The sequence below is a fragment of the Seriola aureovittata genome, chromosome 12 (genome assembly GCF_021018895.1).
Source record: "Seriola aureovittata isolate HTS-2021-v1 ecotype China chromosome 12, ASM2101889v1, whole genome shotgun sequence".
NCBI lineage: Eukaryota > Metazoa > Chordata > Actinopteri > Carangiformes > Carangidae > Seriola > Seriola aureovittata.
This window is the reverse complement of record NC_079375.1, coordinates 13,639,181-13,657,413: the sequence shown is the minus strand read 5'-3', so window position 1 is coordinate 13,657,413 and position 18,233 is coordinate 13,639,181. Positions and strand designations below refer to the sequence as shown.

At 40.7% G+C, this 18,233-nt stretch overlaps 2 protein-coding genes across 3 annotated transcripts; one reads left to right on the top strand and one right to left on the bottom strand.

Moving 5' to 3' along the window:
- Positions 1–806: 806 nt before the first annotated feature.
- LOC130179147 (desmoglein-2-like protein) lies at positions 807–10,468 on the top strand. Its single transcript, XM_056391932.1, has 14 exons — positions 807–1,022; positions 1,754–1,870; positions 2,575–2,733; positions 2,833–2,974; positions 3,083–3,246; positions 3,671–3,805; positions 3,903–4,088; positions 4,225–4,490; positions 4,617–4,759; positions 4,858–5,079; positions 5,701–5,931; positions 6,079–6,206; positions 6,339–6,632; positions 7,570–10,468. Exons 1-14 carry the CDS (start codon positions 969–971, stop codon positions 8,461–8,463), a joined length of 3,135 nt encoding a protein of 1,044 aa, XP_056247907.1. The 5' UTR covers positions 807–968; the 3' UTR covers positions 8,464–10,468.
- A 2,556-nt stretch (positions 10,469–13,024) lies between these two features.
- On the bottom strand, positions 13,025–17,428 carry LOC130179436 (tubulin beta chain-like). 2 transcript variants are annotated; one of them, XM_056392407.1, is made up of 4 exons: positions 17,220–17,428; positions 16,654–16,762; positions 15,214–15,324; positions 13,025–14,461 (listed from the first exon to the last, which is right to left on the bottom strand). In XM_056392407.1, the coding sequence occupies exons 1-4, from the start codon at positions 17,274–17,276 to the stop codon at positions 13,389–13,391; spliced, it is 1,350 nt and encodes a 449-aa protein (XP_056248382.1). In that variant the 5' UTR covers positions 17,277–17,428; the 3' UTR covers positions 13,025–13,388. The 2 variants fall into 2 exon arrangements, with proteins under 2 accessions (XP_056248382.1, XP_056248383.1); XM_056392408.1 differs by lacking the exons at positions 16,654–16,762; positions 17,220–17,428 and adding an exon at positions 16,344–16,348.
- Between the last annotated feature and the right edge of the window lie 805 nt (positions 17,429–18,233).

The following is an 18,233-nucleotide window of genomic DNA, read 5'->3' as shown; positions in this document are numbered from 1 at the left end:
ACTGCTTGTGTTTTTGGGCGTTGTCTAATCAGACCTATATGAATAATAAACTATTGCTAGAGCAGTCACTCACTGTGGCTAAAACAAATTCCAGTGAAAATGAAGTACAACTGTCAGATTATTACATCATAATCTCTTTGTCGAAAGTAATTGCCTAATTCTGAGATGAATCCGATAGTGTGTGATATTTCTGACACACCTTTGACGTCAGGTGGTAGAAGCTTCATGAATCTTCATGAAAGTCTATATGCAAATTCTCACCATGCACCTTTGTCTTCATCTCCTTTGTTTGTTTGTCAACACAGACACACACACACACACACACACACACACACACACACACACACACACCAGTCCAGTGTGCAGCTGAATGTCTACAACCTAGAAACAGAGGTGTATAGCCCACTCCTTGGGAATTTCACAGGTGAAGCGGAAGTCTAACAGATGAGTGAGAAAGTTGATGGAAAAAAGGACTCTTAAACTCTTAAAAGGACTTTTAAACAAACCGAATACAAAAATCAAACATAGCAGACTTAATCCCCAAACTTAAGATGGAAATGGAAATGTTATCATCATCATTTCACACATTGTCACTTCAGATCAACAATTAAACATGACCAACTGGTTCAAACACAATTTGTTGCCAGTTCAGGAGCGGTTTCCTCTGAGGTTTAGTCCACCTTTACGCGTGTGTGTTTGTGTGTGTGCGCGTTTTTTTTTTTTCTTTAAAGACAATAGACTGCACGCAAACATTGCAGCTATGCGGGCCGTGGACAAAACCACCCCCACTCTCCGCCTGTTATCAGAAGTGAGCAATCAAACCGAGCGAGGAACCGCCTATAGCTGGGCTGTAATATTTCAACTCAGCCTCAGTGGGGTCAAAGTCGACACGAAACCAACAATAGACCACAGACGATTCCGCTTCAACAGGAGGATCAAGAAAGTTTGAGACATTTATTTTCAAGCTGATGGCTCCACTGCTGAAATGCGCCGTTTTCATCCTGCTGGCGATCTTCCTAACGGTAAGTAAACGAGTCAGTATGTTCAACATGTTGTTCGATACGTTTGGGTTTGTCAGAATAGCGGATTTTGAACAGGTGTGGCCCTTCTCCGTCTCCCGTGTGGAGGTAACCTCGTCAGATGCTTTGGAGCCTGTAGACTAAAAGTTAAAGCATCGAGTATCCAGTTGAAGATTAACGACAGAAAAAAGTAAATGCGTAGTCTCCGTGTTTACTCTCTCTTACTGAGCTGGAAGGTCACTGTGCAGCTCTTTCTTTATTTCCTCTTCAGCAACACAGCTTTTCACAGGCATTTCCCTGAGTATTGGATGTGGGGGGAACTACACGGGCACAGTCTTGATCTCTTCCAACTATTGGGTGGAAGTTTTTTTTTTTTTTGAATCACATTGTCAGATTAGAGGAAGTTTTTAACTTTGAGATAATTGAGATGTACATGGTAACATGGATGATATTAAATATTATATGTTCTAGCTTTAAAAGACTTTCAACCTTGAAATTTAAATTTTATTGACATCAATAAATGAGCGCACATTTTGTGTGTGTGTTTTTGTTTGTTTGTATTTTTTTTAACTCTAAGATCCTTAATGGGCCTAACCTCTCATGATGTAAAGGAAAAACACGTGTAAACTGATGGCATATGGGTATTAGTCAGGAGCAACAATACACCATATGATTTTGTAATCATTACACATTATTATTAATAATACATTTTTCCCCTATTTGTTTACCTGCAGTCAGATCCGGTGGAGGCAGAAGGAAACGACTTACACAGACAGAAAAGAGAATGGATCCTGGCCCCGAGGAAGCTGAAGGAGAACATCGATTACACCGGCTTGCAGTATATTGCTAAAGTGTGTATTGAAAAATTCTTTTAAAATTGAATAATTCTTCATTTGCAATCATCTGAAAATATACAGAATATTGAATGTGTGTTTAATGTAGGTACAGCAACATTTCATTCCTTCAAATATTTATGGCATAGACAAGTAATGTGTATTTTACAAATCACTGCTTTAATCCTTTGTTTTTTAAAGCTTAGCTTAGGCTAAGTGTGTGTGTGTGTGTGTGTGTGTTGTGTGTGTGTGTGTGTGTGTGTGTGTGTGTGTGTGTGTGTGTGTGTGTGTGTGTGAGTGAGAACAGCTCTCTCTCTGGCGAAATTCCATGTTCTTAACAAGTTGGTTCAGACCTGGGACATGATCATATACATGTATTTGTTCACACTCTTATATGCCCACACCTCTGTTTGATGTTCTAAAGCTAATCAAGTTTCATATCTCAGCTAGATGTCTGCCAAATGTCGTTATTCTCATCATAGCAAAAACTGTCTGGATGCCAAACCTCAGCTTAGGGTATATATCATGTCGCTTGCATTTGGATGATTTGAATGACGTTTGAAATTATATCTCATAGAATACAATTGGGAAAAGACAACATGTTATTTTTATAATGAAAACTTCCAGTAAATAAGCTACTTTTAGACTTTTCATTGTGAATTGAAAGTCATAGATGTCCAAATCAGGCACATTAATTTTGCGTTTCTGTATTTGTGTTTCAGATTCACTCTGACAAGGCAAGCAAACAGTCGAAGATATTATATTATCTATCAGGGCCCGGTGTTGACCAGCCACCTCAACATAGATTTTCTATCGATGCTCAAACTGGCTATGTGAAAGTCAATGTCATTCTGGATCGAGAAGATATCGCCTTCTATCATGTAAGAGCACTTATAAATCCCTTTTGTAAAGTATGAGGCATTTCTGGTCACGTGCTCAGTGAGGAAATGGTAAAGTGGTTCTGATATCTTTTCTTGCAGTTGAAAGGTAGTGCAAAATACATTGATGGGACCCCCGCTGAAAATGATATTGACCTTAAAATTACTGTGGAGGATGAGAATGACAACCCACCAATCATTCAAGCAAAGCAAGTCGGATTTGTCAACGAATCCAGTGCAACAGGTATTTTAAGACATGTACAGTATATTGGTGAAATGGTTCCTGAAAAGAAAATGATTTTTACCTGTACTCAATCATCTGTAATATTTAATTTGCTTTGGTGATTTCTAGGTACTTTTGTCATGAAAGTGATAGCTACTGATGCTGATGAAGCGAACACAACCCGATCCAAGATCTACTACAGCATTGTGGAGGAGAGTAGCTCAGCTGGGATGTTCTACATCAACTCGCAGACCGGGGAGGTCATAGTTAAAAGGAACACTCTAGATAGGGAGGTGAGGCACTTTACCCACCCCTGAAGTTTCTTGAAGCTCTTTGTCCAGTACAACTAATTAGATTTATTGTAAAAGCTTGCAACACATGGTGAATCTCACATTCACACCTTACAGGCATTTTCCATTAGTTCTTATTTTCATGAATATGCCTCTTATCAGTTCAGGTGTGGCCTAATAACTAACTGGCCTAACGACAATTTAGCATCACCACACAAGATAAACATGTTCTATTTTCCACCAGAAACATAATTCCCTGTTGGATCACAGGCAGTGAGAAAGAAAGAAAGAAAGAAAAATTATACATTTTTAGAAATATTCAACCAAATATTAAGACAGAATCATAGTCACGTTCATCAACAAGTTATGGGAAACTAAAAACTAGAAGGCATAAATCTCTGATCTTTATTTTTCTTTTTTTTTCAAGACGAAAGATACATATACGTTGACTGTCAGTGCCACTGACATGGAAGGGCAAGCAATAGGAAAAACAGGAACCGAGCAAATTGAGATCAAAATTCTGGACATAAACGACAATGTTCCAACCCTGGAAAAAGAAACGGTAGGGCTGACACAATTGTCACAATTAAAAACTCTTGTCTTCTGTTTTTATTTTTTTTAAATTTAAGCATAACTTTGCATGTGCATTTTACTTGTAGTATGAAGGGAGTGTGGAAGAAAACACCATCAATGTGGAAGTGATGAGGATCAAAGCCATTGACATGGATCTGATTCACACTGAAAACTGGCTGGCTGTCTTCGAAATCATTTCAGGGAATGAGGCAGGCTATTTCAGTATCACTACTGATAATAAGACCAATGAGGGAATTATCATGATTCACAAGGTAAAAAAAATTGTACTAAAAAATTGATTTTGATTGACTATGTAACCATATACAGTAAAATGAAGAATTTGATTCAGTCAGCAGAGAAATTCTATCATGAAACTGCATATCCTGTGCATTATCCTTTAATCTACAGGCCCTGGACTATGAGCAACTAAAGATGCTGAACTTGGAAGTGGCTATTTCCAACATAGCAAAGTACAATATGGGGACAACCACCTCAACCACAAAATCCTACCCCATTAAAATCAATGTGATCAATCAGAAGGAAGGCCCCCGTTTCCAACCAACTACCAAAGTGGTGTCTGTCTCTGAGGGCAAAGATTCCGTCTTCATCAACAAAATCATCACCAATTACGCTGCTATTGACAGTGACACACTACAGAAAGCCACCAACGTAAGGTATGGCCTCAGAGAATAGTGAAAGACCTTACTAAACAACTCTTTGTGTGTCTGAATTGATTTATTGTACATGAGTGCCTTTTTTTTTTTTTTTGTCCTCACATGTACGGATTTTCAATCTTTCAGGTATGCAAAACTCTATGATGAGGACAACTGGTTGATTATTGATGAAAAGACGGCAGACATCAAGCTGAATAAACTGCCTGACAGAGAGTCCAAGTACCTGATTAATGGAACATATTATGCCAAAATTATATGTATCTCCAATGGTGAGTTCTGTAATTATGACAGTCGTCATTATTCCACTATGGATGTACTATATACGGTGTTCAACAGGTTAATGCAATTTCTCTTCTTTGGCTTTCAGAGACACCCTCAAAAACTGCCACAGGGACCATAGCCATTCAGGTGGAGGACTTTAATGATCACTGTCCAAAACTGACCGCTACAACTCACACCATGTGCTTCGAGGATAATGTGATCTACGCCACAGCGGTAGACGAGGATGAGTTCCCCAATTCAGCACCATTTGAGTTCACTGTGATTCAGGGGAGCAGCAAGGGGAAATGGACAGTGGAGCATCTTAATGGTAAGGCCATGTGAAGAGGACAGTTACTCCTTGTCAAAGTTGCGGCAAATCGCTGTTAAATGGGAGGGGCTCTAAAAGGATTTTATTACAAATTCTGTATTCAGCTCTAGTTTTTAAATCCCAAACTTTTCTAAAGACTCATAAGCAGACTATGGTCATGTTTTTTATTGTTAATTTTCATTGGCTTCACACTGTACAAATTTGTATGAATAGCAAAAACATTTCATTGTTTACGTTGTTATGGTTCGCATCAAATCCATTGTAATTTAAACTCCAGAATCTCTTAGCCAGGGGTGTTTTGCTCTTAACCTACATATTACTGTTCGTTTTATTACTTTCCTGGAATGTACTTTGTCACAGACTGCATACCATCTCAGTATTCCGGCTTCACTGCACTGCCGTTGTGCATTGAATCATTTTTTATGTTATAAGCTACACTTTTCCTGCTATGCAAAGTAAATGTCTGTCATGAAAAAGTTCCATCTTGGCTTTTTAACTGCTGTATAATAAAAAGGAAGCACTATTACGTATCACAAACAAACATATATATATATATATATATATATATATATATATAACTTGTGCAGCAAACCTTAAAATTTGGGATTCGTCCTTTTTCAGAAACCACAGCCATCCTGCGAGACCAAGCCAAATTGTGGCCAGGCATCTACAGAGTGGCAGTGGACGTCAAGGACCAGCAAGGAAAGTCGTGTGGTGATGTTCAGATGATGGACGTAACAGTATGCACCTGCGATGAAATCACTAGAACCTGCAGGTCACGCCTGACAACGACTTCAGGTTTTGGAGCTGCAGGTGTCCTGCTTCTGCTCCTGGGACTGCTGCTACTGCTGTGTGAGTGAACTATTACTGATTTTTTTTCCCGCTTTTTGTATGTTTTGTTTTTAAATTTACCATACAAGGTTGCCACAACATCTTGGCTATGCTGTCCTTATTTTGATTCCATATGTTTATTTATATATATGTTTGTTTATTTTTCAGTGCTGCCCCTGCTGCTGCTGTTCTGCCTATGTGGAGGTGCTGCAGCTGTGGGAAGTTTCAAGCCCATTCCATTTGATACGAAACAAGGGCTTATCTCATATCACACCGAGGGACAGGGAGAAGACAAGGTACTTTGATCAGTGCAGTGTTGATATGAATGGATCTTATATAATGTTTAGATATTTTTAGTTTTGAAAATGTGTTAATCATGTTTGCCTAAAATGCTACGTCTGTAATGGAATCTCATATTTTTGTCACAGGAAGTTCCTCTTCTACATGTCCCAGTGGAAGTTGATCATGGCACAATTAATGCCAATGACGGCAATGGGGCAAATGGGTACGGAGAACTTGGAGGAGGAGCAGCTGGGGGAGGCCAAATTTTTGTAATCAATGACAAGAAGAATTACGGCCATTACGTCATGGGTCAAAAGGAGAGGGAAGTAAACGTTTCAGGAATGATGACAGGACAAGAAGACCATTTCTCTCAATACGGAGCTGGGGCCTTTGATGGGATGGCTCTATCTGAACAGTTCCTGGAAGAGTATTATTCAAGTGTGAGTATCTTAAAAATTTAATTGAAATCACAATAGGGTAGAATTAAGATGATGATAAATACACTACTGGTCAAAAGTTTTAGAACATTTAAGCCTTTCCAACTGTTTAAATGAACATAATTCAGTCTCTGTGTTTCTGAAATAAAAGCAATGAAAAGAATAAATAATTGAAGGTTTTAAAAACAAGGAGTCAGAGAACATTTTTATTGAACCCATTCTAATTGAATTATTTGACTCATCTAGCAGCCAGTCACACTAATAATGTTATTTCTACAATGGAAATCAAATGTTCCAACATTGTTGCAGAAGTTCCCACAAATGTGTTGCACTTGCAGGTTGTTTTGGTATCACCTTCTGTCTAGTACATCATGGAGTTTAAGACTGTGCTGGTTTGCCACCGAGCGAAGCCACCGTCTTCTTCTCTTCTTTGAATGTTTTGGTTCATTATCGTCATGTTAGGATGAACCCCTGACCAACCAGTCTGTCTTCCTTTGTTACTTGCCTTTATTTCACCATTCTGATAGCAGTAAAACTTCCTGAAGTACAGTATTGTACTAATAATGCATCAGAGGGTGTAGTGACACAATTTGTTCCAACATTGCCTTTTTACAGACAGAGGATTTGTAAGTAACCACAAAAAATTTGGGGCACCAGTAGGAAATGTTTGCATTAACTTTAAAGGCTTAATTTACTTCCAATTCTGCAGGTAAACTGTAAGTTAACCAATTTTTTTTTTTTCAAAAAAGGCCTATTTAACAGTTTTGTTTTTTTTATTACCTTGTGCAGCTTACCTTTCTACCATTTAGACTTGAGCTGCTTAAATTTCAACAAAACTTGGAAAAATAAAACTTTTGACTGGTAGTATACATATTCAGATAAGTGAAATGTCAGTCTATTTGAAGTGCAACTCATATATTCTGATTTTATTTGTTTGCAGAAATCAAACCATGCTGTACAACAGTGCCAGCAGAAGGATGCACTGTTGGTCTATGACTATGAGGGTCAGGAGTCCCTGGCAGGTTCTGTAGGTTGCTGCAGCCTTCTTGAGAACGATGATGATCTTGCATTCCTGAATGACCTTGGGCCTAAATTTAAAACCCTGGCCGAGATCTGTCAGGGATCAAACATAGTGATCGAGTCTGTGGATATCTCCCCAATCAGGCCAGTGTCTCCAGTCAGGCCCTCCACCCACACACACATGCAAACTCACACAGAATCAATGAGGGAGAGGGACCACGTAAACATCAACACCATCAACACCTCCAATGTAGCTTCAGGATCGTCTACCATCATCCAGGACAAGATAATGATGCCCAGTCCGACAGTGCTCATACAGCAGCCCACTATGTACTATGCTGCTACGCCCATGTATGTAGTTGAGTCCCAACCCCAAATGGTGCTTGTGGCAGGGGGTACCCAGCAGCAGTCAGTGGCTCAAGTTGGGCTAAGTCAGGGGCTGGTGCAGGTTGGTGGTCTCCAGGGGACTCAGGGTGTGGTCCTTGTGGATAGGCAGGTAGGAATGGGTGGAGTGACAGGGCAGGTAGCACAAGGCCTTTCACAAGGAACCGTCTCCAGGTCCAGAAAAGTGTTGGTGGTGGAGAATGGGTCCTCGGGTGGAGGGCAAGGTCTAGGACAGGGGTCTACAGCGCAGGGCTTGGAGGTGAGTCAAGGTGTACAGAGTTTTTCACTGAGTTCCCATGGTTCAACAGGATCTCATGATGACTCTTCTGTGATAGCCACACCCAAGCTGCAAGGTAACCAGAAACTGGTTGTGCAACATAAGAAGGTATTAGTCACTGAGAGAAATTTTGAATCTAGTACAAGAGCATAAGGCAAACCTTTTGTTTTGCATATTCACAAATTTCACATTGGTAAAAGGATAGTTTAGTCTGCTTTGCCTAAAGTGCAATAATGTATGTCGTCTTCTGGCGACACTAACACTACTGATCATACTAGTTAACACATGGTATTGACTTCATGACTATCTTGGCCATAAAAGGCATTGGGTTTCCATAGTTTTACTAGGTAGGAAAATTACTCATTAATACCAAATAGTGCTTTAATTTCTCATATGATGCCTGTTAAAATGAGGCTGTGGTAACATTAGCTGAAAGTGTACACGTTATAGTATTTGTGTAAAGTACGCAGTAGAACTGCAAGAAAACAGATTCTTTGACCCCTGTTAAACCTTGGCTAATGACCGTTTACTTTAGGCACCAAATGACAGCTGTAAATGCACTCTATTTATTTCAGGTACGCTAGTGTGGCTGCAGGGCGGGAATAGTCAAAGTAAACAGAACAGAACTAGACCAGTCAGACCTACAGTGTCTACTTACCTATTCAAACAGAAACTAAGAACCTCAGTCCAAATCTCCTAGCCAAAGAGAAACTGGAACAAGCAGAGAACAGACAAAAAGGCCACCCACCTACATCTCTCAGGGAAGAAATAAGTGGACACTTATCAAAGTTTAAAGTCAGATCAGTGAGTTCCCTTCCTATTCCAGCTCCCAACCTGCCAGGCTAGAATAGGGAAGGGAACCATTGGACTGGTTGTAGCTGGTCCTGTATCCCTGAGGGCTGCATTTGGGAACCAATCACCAGCCAGAACTCTGCTGAACAATCAAACTAGCCAACCAATCATAGCACCCCGACTGCAGGTCAGACACGTCCACACCTCAATAAGAACAAAAGGAGAGAGAAACGCAAAACATATAATGTACAAGTACACGGTAGACAGATTATAGTTTGTAACATCAGACAGATAGTGGGAACCAGTGATAATTTGGTAACGTTACTATAATAGATGTGGGATTGGAAAGCGGAAAAGGAAATGTTTGAAAGTTAATAGTCATGTCATTGGTATGGATCAACACTCTTTTCAAACAGCAGTTAAACTCTTACTTATTGCTCTTTTTGATAAGAACAGCACAGAACCAGTTTCAGAACTCTGAAAACAGTGTGTCCATAGAATTCCTGTTGAAACGACCACACAATGATATATTTTAAAGTCACTCGGGCAGAGGTAGAGATAAAGTTTCTGCACTTAGTATCACGTTTGCATTGATCCATAGAGGCTCTGCTCCAAGTGCTGTATATGTTTGTGTGATGTATTCTTAAAGATACTTGTTTTAGCTATCCTTAGCCATGCCATAAGCTGTCCAGCTTACCTTTGGCTTGCTGTAGCCTACTTAGTTATACTGTAACTAAGAGAGAACTGTTATATGGGTGGCTTCCTTGGAAACGACTGGTAACATAGATAAATGCCATTCATACTGTACAACTGTTGAAAGCACTGTTCGCAGAAGAAGCAACGTGTTTGAATGATTTATTGCACCAAGAAGGGATGAAATTCTTTATCAGTATGAACCACAGTCATTATAGACTATAAACCAAAGGAGACAACACTACACAAGTTCCCTATTGTATTGTTTCACTTGTACAATAAGACAAGTAACTCCAAAAAGGTGCCAAAGCTGTTAATTTTTTTTTTATTTACAAATGTATATTGTGACATAATTCCTAGATATATTTTTAATATGTTTATGTCATGTTATTGGTAAGGTAACATAATTTGTGTATGTGTATGGGAAAAATGAGCTTGCCAAGCACTGAAAACATTTGGTAGAATGACATTGTTTTATATTGCTGTTCTTGCTATTGATATGTATGTATTTTGTCTCCAGTACATGATGTGCTGTATGAATATGAATATGGCGTATATTGCTTTAGAGCAGAACAGTACTAAAGCAGCATTATAGTGGGGATGTTTTCTTTTTTTAAGTTTTGCACCTCATATCAGAATAAAATCAAACTGAAAAAAACTGTTGTATTGGCCATTTCTTTCTGATTAAACAGATTATATAAAACATAGTTTTGCGATATATAATAATACAGATCATGTTAAGTATTGTACATCAGGGATCAAACACTGGTATGTGACCTCATCTGAAGATTTAACAGTATTTATATATATTTATATTTATATATTAATGAATATAAATAGGTTTAACTAATGCAATGTTTCAGCCGTATAGCTTTCAACACGGAGGACATCATTCAGATCAACTATATTTGTATACACAGCAAGTCAGATGCAAAGAAGAACATCATTCCATTATATTTTGTTTTGAAATACTTCATTTGAAACTATGGTTTGGTGCTAATTGTCAAATGCACATACCTAAACCATTCAAATACTGACTGTTGAATTTGCCAGGTTAAAAACATGAACGCAGTTCCTGACCTACACAGCTATGGCATATTTTTTTGTCAGTGAAAACACGTTTGAGTCGGTGAGATTAAGGTCTCAAGGAATTTGCTCTAAGCTTTTCCCAAGCAGACAGCAGCATTCAACTGGTACAAGTGGCTTCTTTGTAGCTGACCAGAAAAGATTCCCTCATGCTTCACGTTAACAAAGAAGAGAAAGTAGAAAATCCGGTTTCCCCTCATGGATCAGGGTGCAAGTAATTTACATGGAGAATGCAGGTGAAGTCGAAAAAACGGCCAGAGTGGGGTGCCAAAAGCCTGGTTTTCATCTTTCTAACCAGAGCTGAGACTTTGGCTGTTCTTTGGCCTATTGTTTATTTTAATAATATAATTAGTAACATTTTAATAAACCAATACCACAGGATGATGATCGTGCTGTTGTGATGCTGAGATGAGGGTATGTTGTGGGTTTGACTGTGCACAGGTTGAGTCGATGTGTGCTTTGTAGAAAGCCTTGGAATTTCCTCAGTAGTGCAGTATTGTAGCGCATCTACATAATGTTCACATCAAGAAAAATGACACCTTTCCATTAGATATGTAAATACTAGAGAGTTATTATAGAGTTACAGAGGCTGCTTATTTGCATGATATGAAAGAGCATGTGGTTTGTTTGCTTACTGTTTCTATGCTATGTATCCTTGTGGGAAAATAAAGAATAGAGAGTGTAGTTTACTTAACAGTTATTAAAAAGTAAAAGAAGATTCAAAAGAGGGACTTCTACATGTCCAGACATTTACTCCTTCTTATTCAGCTCCTGAGAGGAAGCCTCCCTGATGTCTCATGCTGATAGAAATGTGAGCCAAGCCCTCAGGAGTTTTTTCCAATCCAAAACAAGTCAGGTAAAAACAGCTTTACTGACTTATAAGTATGACTTAACAATTTTATTTTGAAATTCCAGTCCTGGCAGTACACACGTTAATAGGTTTTCATCCACTCTCTCTCTCTCTCTATCTCTTTCTCTTTGTCCTTGCTTATGTAAGAGTAAAAACTTTTCCTTGCTTGTAAATGAGTTTGCAAATTTGTTGTCTTTAATTGCTTTGGTGTTATATTCGTGTCTAACCAAAACAGAAGTGTCCTCCAGACAATAGGGCACCTTACAAACATTGTTTTCCTGTCAATAGACAAAGCCTTTAAAACCTCCATGAGCAATTTTGTTAATTAATCTCTCTTCAAATCTGACACCTGTAAAAATGTAAGTAAACCTGACCTGGAACATGATGGCCTAATGGTGTCATTGGAGTCGTCTGGCAGCTTGGAATGAATAAGACTTTCTCTATTTTCTCTTTTGCTTCTTCTATTATTATCTTTCCTCTGAGACAATTTGTTTAAAAATTATATTTGCTTTCGCTTCAGTCGGAAAGGAAAAGGGTTAATAACATGTAACATAACAAAAGTACTTTCTTTATTTTTCTCTAGAATTTGTTATTCTGGCTATCAGTCTTGTCAAAGCAGATGGTTTTCATCAACTCTCAGTTGGAAAATTCCTGCTTTGATGGCCAGGACTGGGGTGTGGCAAAATGTGCAACATATTTCAAGGCTTCACTCCTTACAGAGTAGTAAGGAGTGTAGGTTTGAAATGTCAGAATGGCAACGTGTCTTGTCAGGAAGCCAAAGCATATCAGCAAGTTTCATCATGCCACTCTCATAGTTTTCAGATTGACAGTGATTAATGCAATTTCTCTCCTATTGCTCTCTCTGCAGATTTATTCATCTTCTGTTGCTGGATTCCTCAATGTTTATTTGGGTGTGTGTCAATCTGAAAGGCTCTCTGGATAATAAGGTCATAGATCAAGATGTCACAAGAAGATGTCTCAACATTTTTATGCAACTCAAACCAAACAAGATTTTTCAAATTCAACTGGTTGCATCACATTATTTGATGCTTCACATTTTAGAGGTTGCCATTCATCATCTTAAAAGGACCAAAATTTGTCCAGAGATAAAAGGTATTTTTGTCGATGACACAGCTAACTGGATACAAATCAACCTTGTTAGTCAGCCTCTCACCTGGTTTTTGTCTTTCGTGGGATAAGTTGAGGGGCCTATATTCCGATGAATTAATATCAAGTTTGCCCTATATTTGCCGTTACGCCTCTGCAGCTATCAAATAAAAACATGACATCAAGTATTGACAGGAGTGGATGTTTTATTTGAGACAGTGAAAGCATGTTGAAATAAATGTTACAAAACTGTGTTTAGGACAAGACTTCTTTTTTGACACTTGCAAAGCATGATTCTGAAAACCAAATACTATAATACTTGCATATTTTTAAATTCTAATACCACTCGTGATCTTTGTCATTAAAAGCCATATCTATATGCAGCATAATTTTTGCTAAACAGCTATATTTCATCATGATCTGCACACTGCAATATGTAGTTGAACATTTGCATCTATAGCGTGCTTCTTGTGATCTCACTGCACTGTTCAACAACAATTACTATTTGGAGGGACTGGTTCACTCAGAATGTCAGGTTAGTGTTTTATAATCAGTGGCGGACATCTTCCTCATCCTCGATTTCATCTTCTTCATATTCACCCATCTCATCGGCGGTGGCATCCTGGTACTGCTGATACTCAGACACCAGGTCGTTCATGTTGCTCTCAGCCTCAGTGAACTCCATCTCATCCATTCCCTCTCCGGTGTACCAGTGGAGGAAGGCCTTGCGGCGGAACATGGCTGTGAACTGCTCTGAGATCCTCCTGAACAGCTCCTGGATGGCCGTGCTGTTGCCAATGAAGGTGGCGGACATCTTGAGACCACGGGGTGGGATGTCGCAAACAGCGGTCTTGACATTGTTTGGAATCCATTCGACAAAGTAGCTGCTGTTCTTGTTTTGCACGCTCAACATCTGCTCATCCACTTCCTTCATGGACATACGGCCACGGAAGATGGCCGCCACGGTGAGGTAGCGTCCGTGGCGAGGGTCACAGGCTGCCATCATATTCTTGGCGTCGAACATTTGCTGTGTGAGCTCTGGCACAGAGAGGGCACGATACTGCTGACTGCCCCGGCTTGTGAGAGGCGCAAAGCCCGGCATGAAGAAATGCAAGCGAGGGAAGGGGACCATGTTGACAGCCAGCTTACGGAGGTCAGCGTTGAGCTGGCCAGGGAAGCGGAGACAGGTGGTCACCCCGCTCATGGTGGCTGATACTAGGTGGTTTAGGTCTCCGTAGGTAGGTGTGGTCAGCTTGAGGGTGCGGAAGCAAATATCGTACAGGGCCTCATTGTCAATGCTAAAGGTCTCATCTGTGTTTTCCACCAGCTGGTGGACAGAGAGAGTGGCGTTGTAGGGTTCCACCACAGTGTCGGACACCTTCGGGGAAGGCATGACACTGAAGGTATTCATGATGCGGTCGGGGTACTCCTCGCGGATCTTGCTGATGAGCAGTGTGCCCATTCCTGAGCCTGTACCTCCGCCCAGAGAGTGGGTGAGCTGAAAGCCCTGGAGGCAGTCGCAATTCTCCGACTCCTTCCTCACCACATCCAGGACCGAGTCAACCAGCTCAGCTCCCTCGGTGTAATGACCCTTGGCCCAGTTATTCCCTGCTCCACTTTGACCTGTATGGTGGAATGTTTCAAGACAAATCATGTTGGACAACAAATGGTTCCACATTCTAAGGGTTAAGGGTTTATAAGTTGTTACTGTCTTTATTGGTGGATCGCAGTGAAATTTTGTACTGACATACATGGTCCCCAGAGGATGGATCCTAATGACTATGATGATCTTGTAATTTTTCATCTAGCACCACCATAAGCATTACAACCATTAACATTTTTTATATTTAGCAACATGTCTTGGCTGCATTGTCATGAAATTTACAGCCATAATGTCTAGACATGGTAAATGACATTCCTAATGACCTATAATTGTCTAGTTTAGATTTAATTCCATTTTTATTATCATAAAGCTTAAAGACACTTCCTCTGTTTGTCTGTTTCCTGGTAAGGCGAAATGGTTAGTCATCCCATGATGCAGTTTTTTTCGGGTTTTTTTTGGCCCCTGTATCATCACTTGTGATCAGCACTGCAGCAGAATCTCCTAGTAGATTGCTTTTTCGCTGAGTCACCATGAGAGCTGTCTCAGTCTGACACAGCTGCACATGGACAATGCATCACAGCGCTGGCACATCGCTGAGAGGCTGCAGAAGCTTTGTGCTGGGAATATACAGTACTCTGCAGTGCTCTGAGGTGAAACTAAGCACAGCTTTTTCAGGATATGACAGCACTTGCTGACATGCACACATATCGTACGCACATATTGCAGCTGGTTCAGGATGAGTGGTTGACATCATGATTTACTGTCCACTCACCAAAGACAAAGTTGTCAGGCCTGAATAATTGTCCAAACGGGCCAGAGCGAACTGAATCCATGGTTCCTGGCTCCAGGTCCACCAGAATGGCACGGGGGACAAATTTGCTACCTTTGAAGGAAAAAGAGCAGAAGATAGAGGGATAGGGAGAAGTAATGGATGGAAGGGTGGGGTAAGCTATCGACAGTCTCAGCGTGCATGATGGCAGAGCGTTCGTAGTGATCCATGGAAAAAACTGTATTTCAAGTGATTCTTTTCTCCATTTTTTATATAAATAAATATACAGGTCTAAAAGGACATTAATTGAGCAGTACCGTTTGCTAATGTAAACATTTAGGTGAACAGCCTTTATGTTTAAAGGACACCACAGCCTCTCCATCAGGCTGGATATATTTAAAGACAGTGTGGTGCCTCCTGTTGTTTGTTTATGGCACTTTACCTTGCTCCACCCTCTCCGTCTGTGACCCCTCTTGCAAGCAAACTGCTGCAGCATGCTGCACTGCTAATTCTAGACCAGCGGGGCTTTCGAAGTGCTAAGCTCTGCAGAGTCCATTCAAATAAAGATGCAATCATCCCCTACCCGTGCCTCTTTTTCATCTCATCCCCATCTCGTCTGCTCAAGTCTTAATATCGCTTGCCCCTGTGAAAATCTGCCAGTTTGTCCTCTTTGGTTTTAACGAGAAATTGATTAGTAGGAATGCTCAATTAGTCTACATGCAATATTAAGCCAGTAGGCGACACTGATGTCAGCATGCAACATGGAAACAAAGGATCAATAATGCCAGCTGTTAGGAAATTGGATAGGGGTAGGCCGTAGTGGGCTTAATGTGCAGGCCTTTCATTTAGCAAAAGCAGATGAATGGGCACTGTTTGATCTCGATCCTGGATACAGATCTGCACTGACTTGTCCTTCTCTTAAAGGCTGAAACACAGGCTTTATGATTACGGCTGTCATTCACCGCATACTGCTCGACTGCTTAATGCACGATGGCTGGCTCTGAGCAGCAGCACAGGGTGCATTTGGAATGACCTTCAACATGCCACGCCAATAAAATCAGACACTGAAATCAGACCGAGGCACAGTGAGCTGGGGGGGGGGGGGGGGGGGGCTATACAGAGACTGCAGATACCTGTACTCCCTATAGAGAGAGAGAGAGAGAGAGAGAGAGAGAGAGAGAGAGAGAGGGAAGTAGAGAGAGAGAGAGATATTTTAGCAGGTTCACTGTCCTAATTTTTCCCTGCACTCATGGTGGGACCTACTTTCCCCTTGCAGCTATATTAATGACATGAGCATACAGTGGCATTCAAATGAGGTCTGTGTGATGTAAGGTCATGCAAGGATAATGAGCAATGGAAACAAAGCTCCATGTGGTGGTAAATTATTCAGATGCAAACACCTTATTTGTTTAAAACAAACATGGACTTTTCTTTTTTTTTTACCTGATGCTTCATTGTAGTAGACATTTATCCTCTCCAGCTGCAGGTCACTGTCACCTTGGTAACTACCGGTGGGATCGATGCCATGCTCATCACTTATCACCTCCCAGAACTAAGATGGGGCAAACACAAACACGCACATCTTACATTGTTGGTGGGGAGCGGGGAGATCATTTAGGAGCAAATCCTGGCGTGAAAGCGAGTTAAAGCGTGTGCGCCAGGTCTTATTGTGGTTGTTGCGCATCTGCTCGTGGCGACAAAAAGACACGCGGCGGTGGGGGGTGGAGGGGGGGGGGGGCACATCAATGCGACCGCTGGCTCCGAGCAAAGCCCAGCCAGACTGAACCCCACCCTTCATATCAATAAACAAGTAAGAATCTATTTCAAACTTTAAAAACGAAAAAGAAAAATATATTCAGCCTATTCATTTCTTCCTCAAAGAGACGCTGAATCCATAAATTATTCAACACAAAAAAACACTGGAAAATAACACGTGTGACGTTCCGCATCAAAATAACAACGACTTAGTTAATTCCCCCGCTTCTTAAATTCAATGATAATGTTTATACCTTCGCCCCAATCTGATTTCCACACTGCCCAGCCTGGATGTGAACGATTTCCCTCATGGTGAGCTGCGGATGCGGGCAGAGAGCGTCCTGTCTCGACTTCACCGGCGTCCAGTCTTCAGTCTCTTGCCGCTGTGTTTCTAAAAATCAGCACTTGCCTCATTTCTAGGGCGAGTGTTGAGCCGGCGAGATAGATAAACGTGCTGCTGATCAGATGACGTTGCACACAGCGCAGCATCCCAGTATCCCCGTCAGCCAATAGGAGCGCCCCGGTTTGATGCAGTGGACCAGAGGATCATGCTGCATCATCCTCCTGACATCACCCTGTCCCATGCAGGGGAAATGTGGCCTTTTTTTCCCTTGCTAGGCTGAGGTTGTTCTGTAAAGTCTATAAGTAGCTAAATGTTTTACCTGCCAGAAAATGTAAAACTTTATCAGGGTTATACTGAAGGCTGCACATGTGCTGATTCAGTCAGATGACTGAGGTGGGTGGATAACATATTAAGAAAGAACTACACAGGGAGCTGTGATGTTTTAGGCATTTTAGCACTCAATATGAACTCAGTGATGTTCATGTAGTAGTGTGATAGATAGATAGATAGATAGATAGATAGATAGATAGATAGATAGATAGATAGATAGATACTTTATTTATGCCCTAGGGGAAATTCAATCAAATGCAGAGGCAGCTACAGAGAAAATGCTATGACTAGGTCAGAAATGAGCTGTTGGGCCTTTATTGACACCCTCAACCGAAACATCACCACCTACACCCAGGTTTGCTTTGTGGTTCATTTTACTTTTGTTAAATTTGTTGAAGGATATGCACAGTGTAAGCATCAAGTCAAATTCAAGTCATAGCTTTGCCCAATATTTCAAATCACAAATTTGCCTCAAGGGGCTTCACAGCCAGAGTACGACACTGTCTCGACTCTGAAAAAGCTTGGATTCTTTTCTCCATATTAAGTGGCAACTGGAATATAAAACAGGGTAAAATGCAGGAGCCACCTTGGGCAG

Excerpts from the sequence above, each read along its gene's own strand:
- LOC130179436 (XM_056392407.1), bottom strand. The coding sequence starts at position 17,276 with ATGAGGGAAATCGTTCACATCCAGGCTGGGCAGTGTGGAAATCAGATT. Across the intron at positions 16,763-17,219 it reads GAAATCAGATTGGGGCGAAG|TTCTGGGAGGTGATAAGTGA; the intron begins GTATAAACATTA and ends GCCCCATCTTAG. Across the intron at positions 14,462-15,213 it reads GCCTGACAACTTTGTCTTTG|GTCAAAGTGGAGCAGGGAAT; the intron begins GTGAGTGGACAG and ends TCCACCATACAG.
- LOC130179147 (XM_056391932.1), top strand. The coding sequence starts at position 969 with ATGGCTCCACTGCTGAAATGCGCCGTTTTCATCCTGCTGGCGATCTTC. Across the intron at positions 2,734-2,832 it reads AAGATATCGCCTTCTATCAT|TTGAAAGGTAGTGCAAAATA; the intron begins GTAAGAGCACTT and ends CTTTTCTTGCAG. Across the intron at positions 6,207-6,338 it reads AGGGACAGGGAGAAGACAAG|GAAGTTCCTCTTCTACATGT; the intron begins GTACTTTGATCA and ends TTTTTGTCACAG.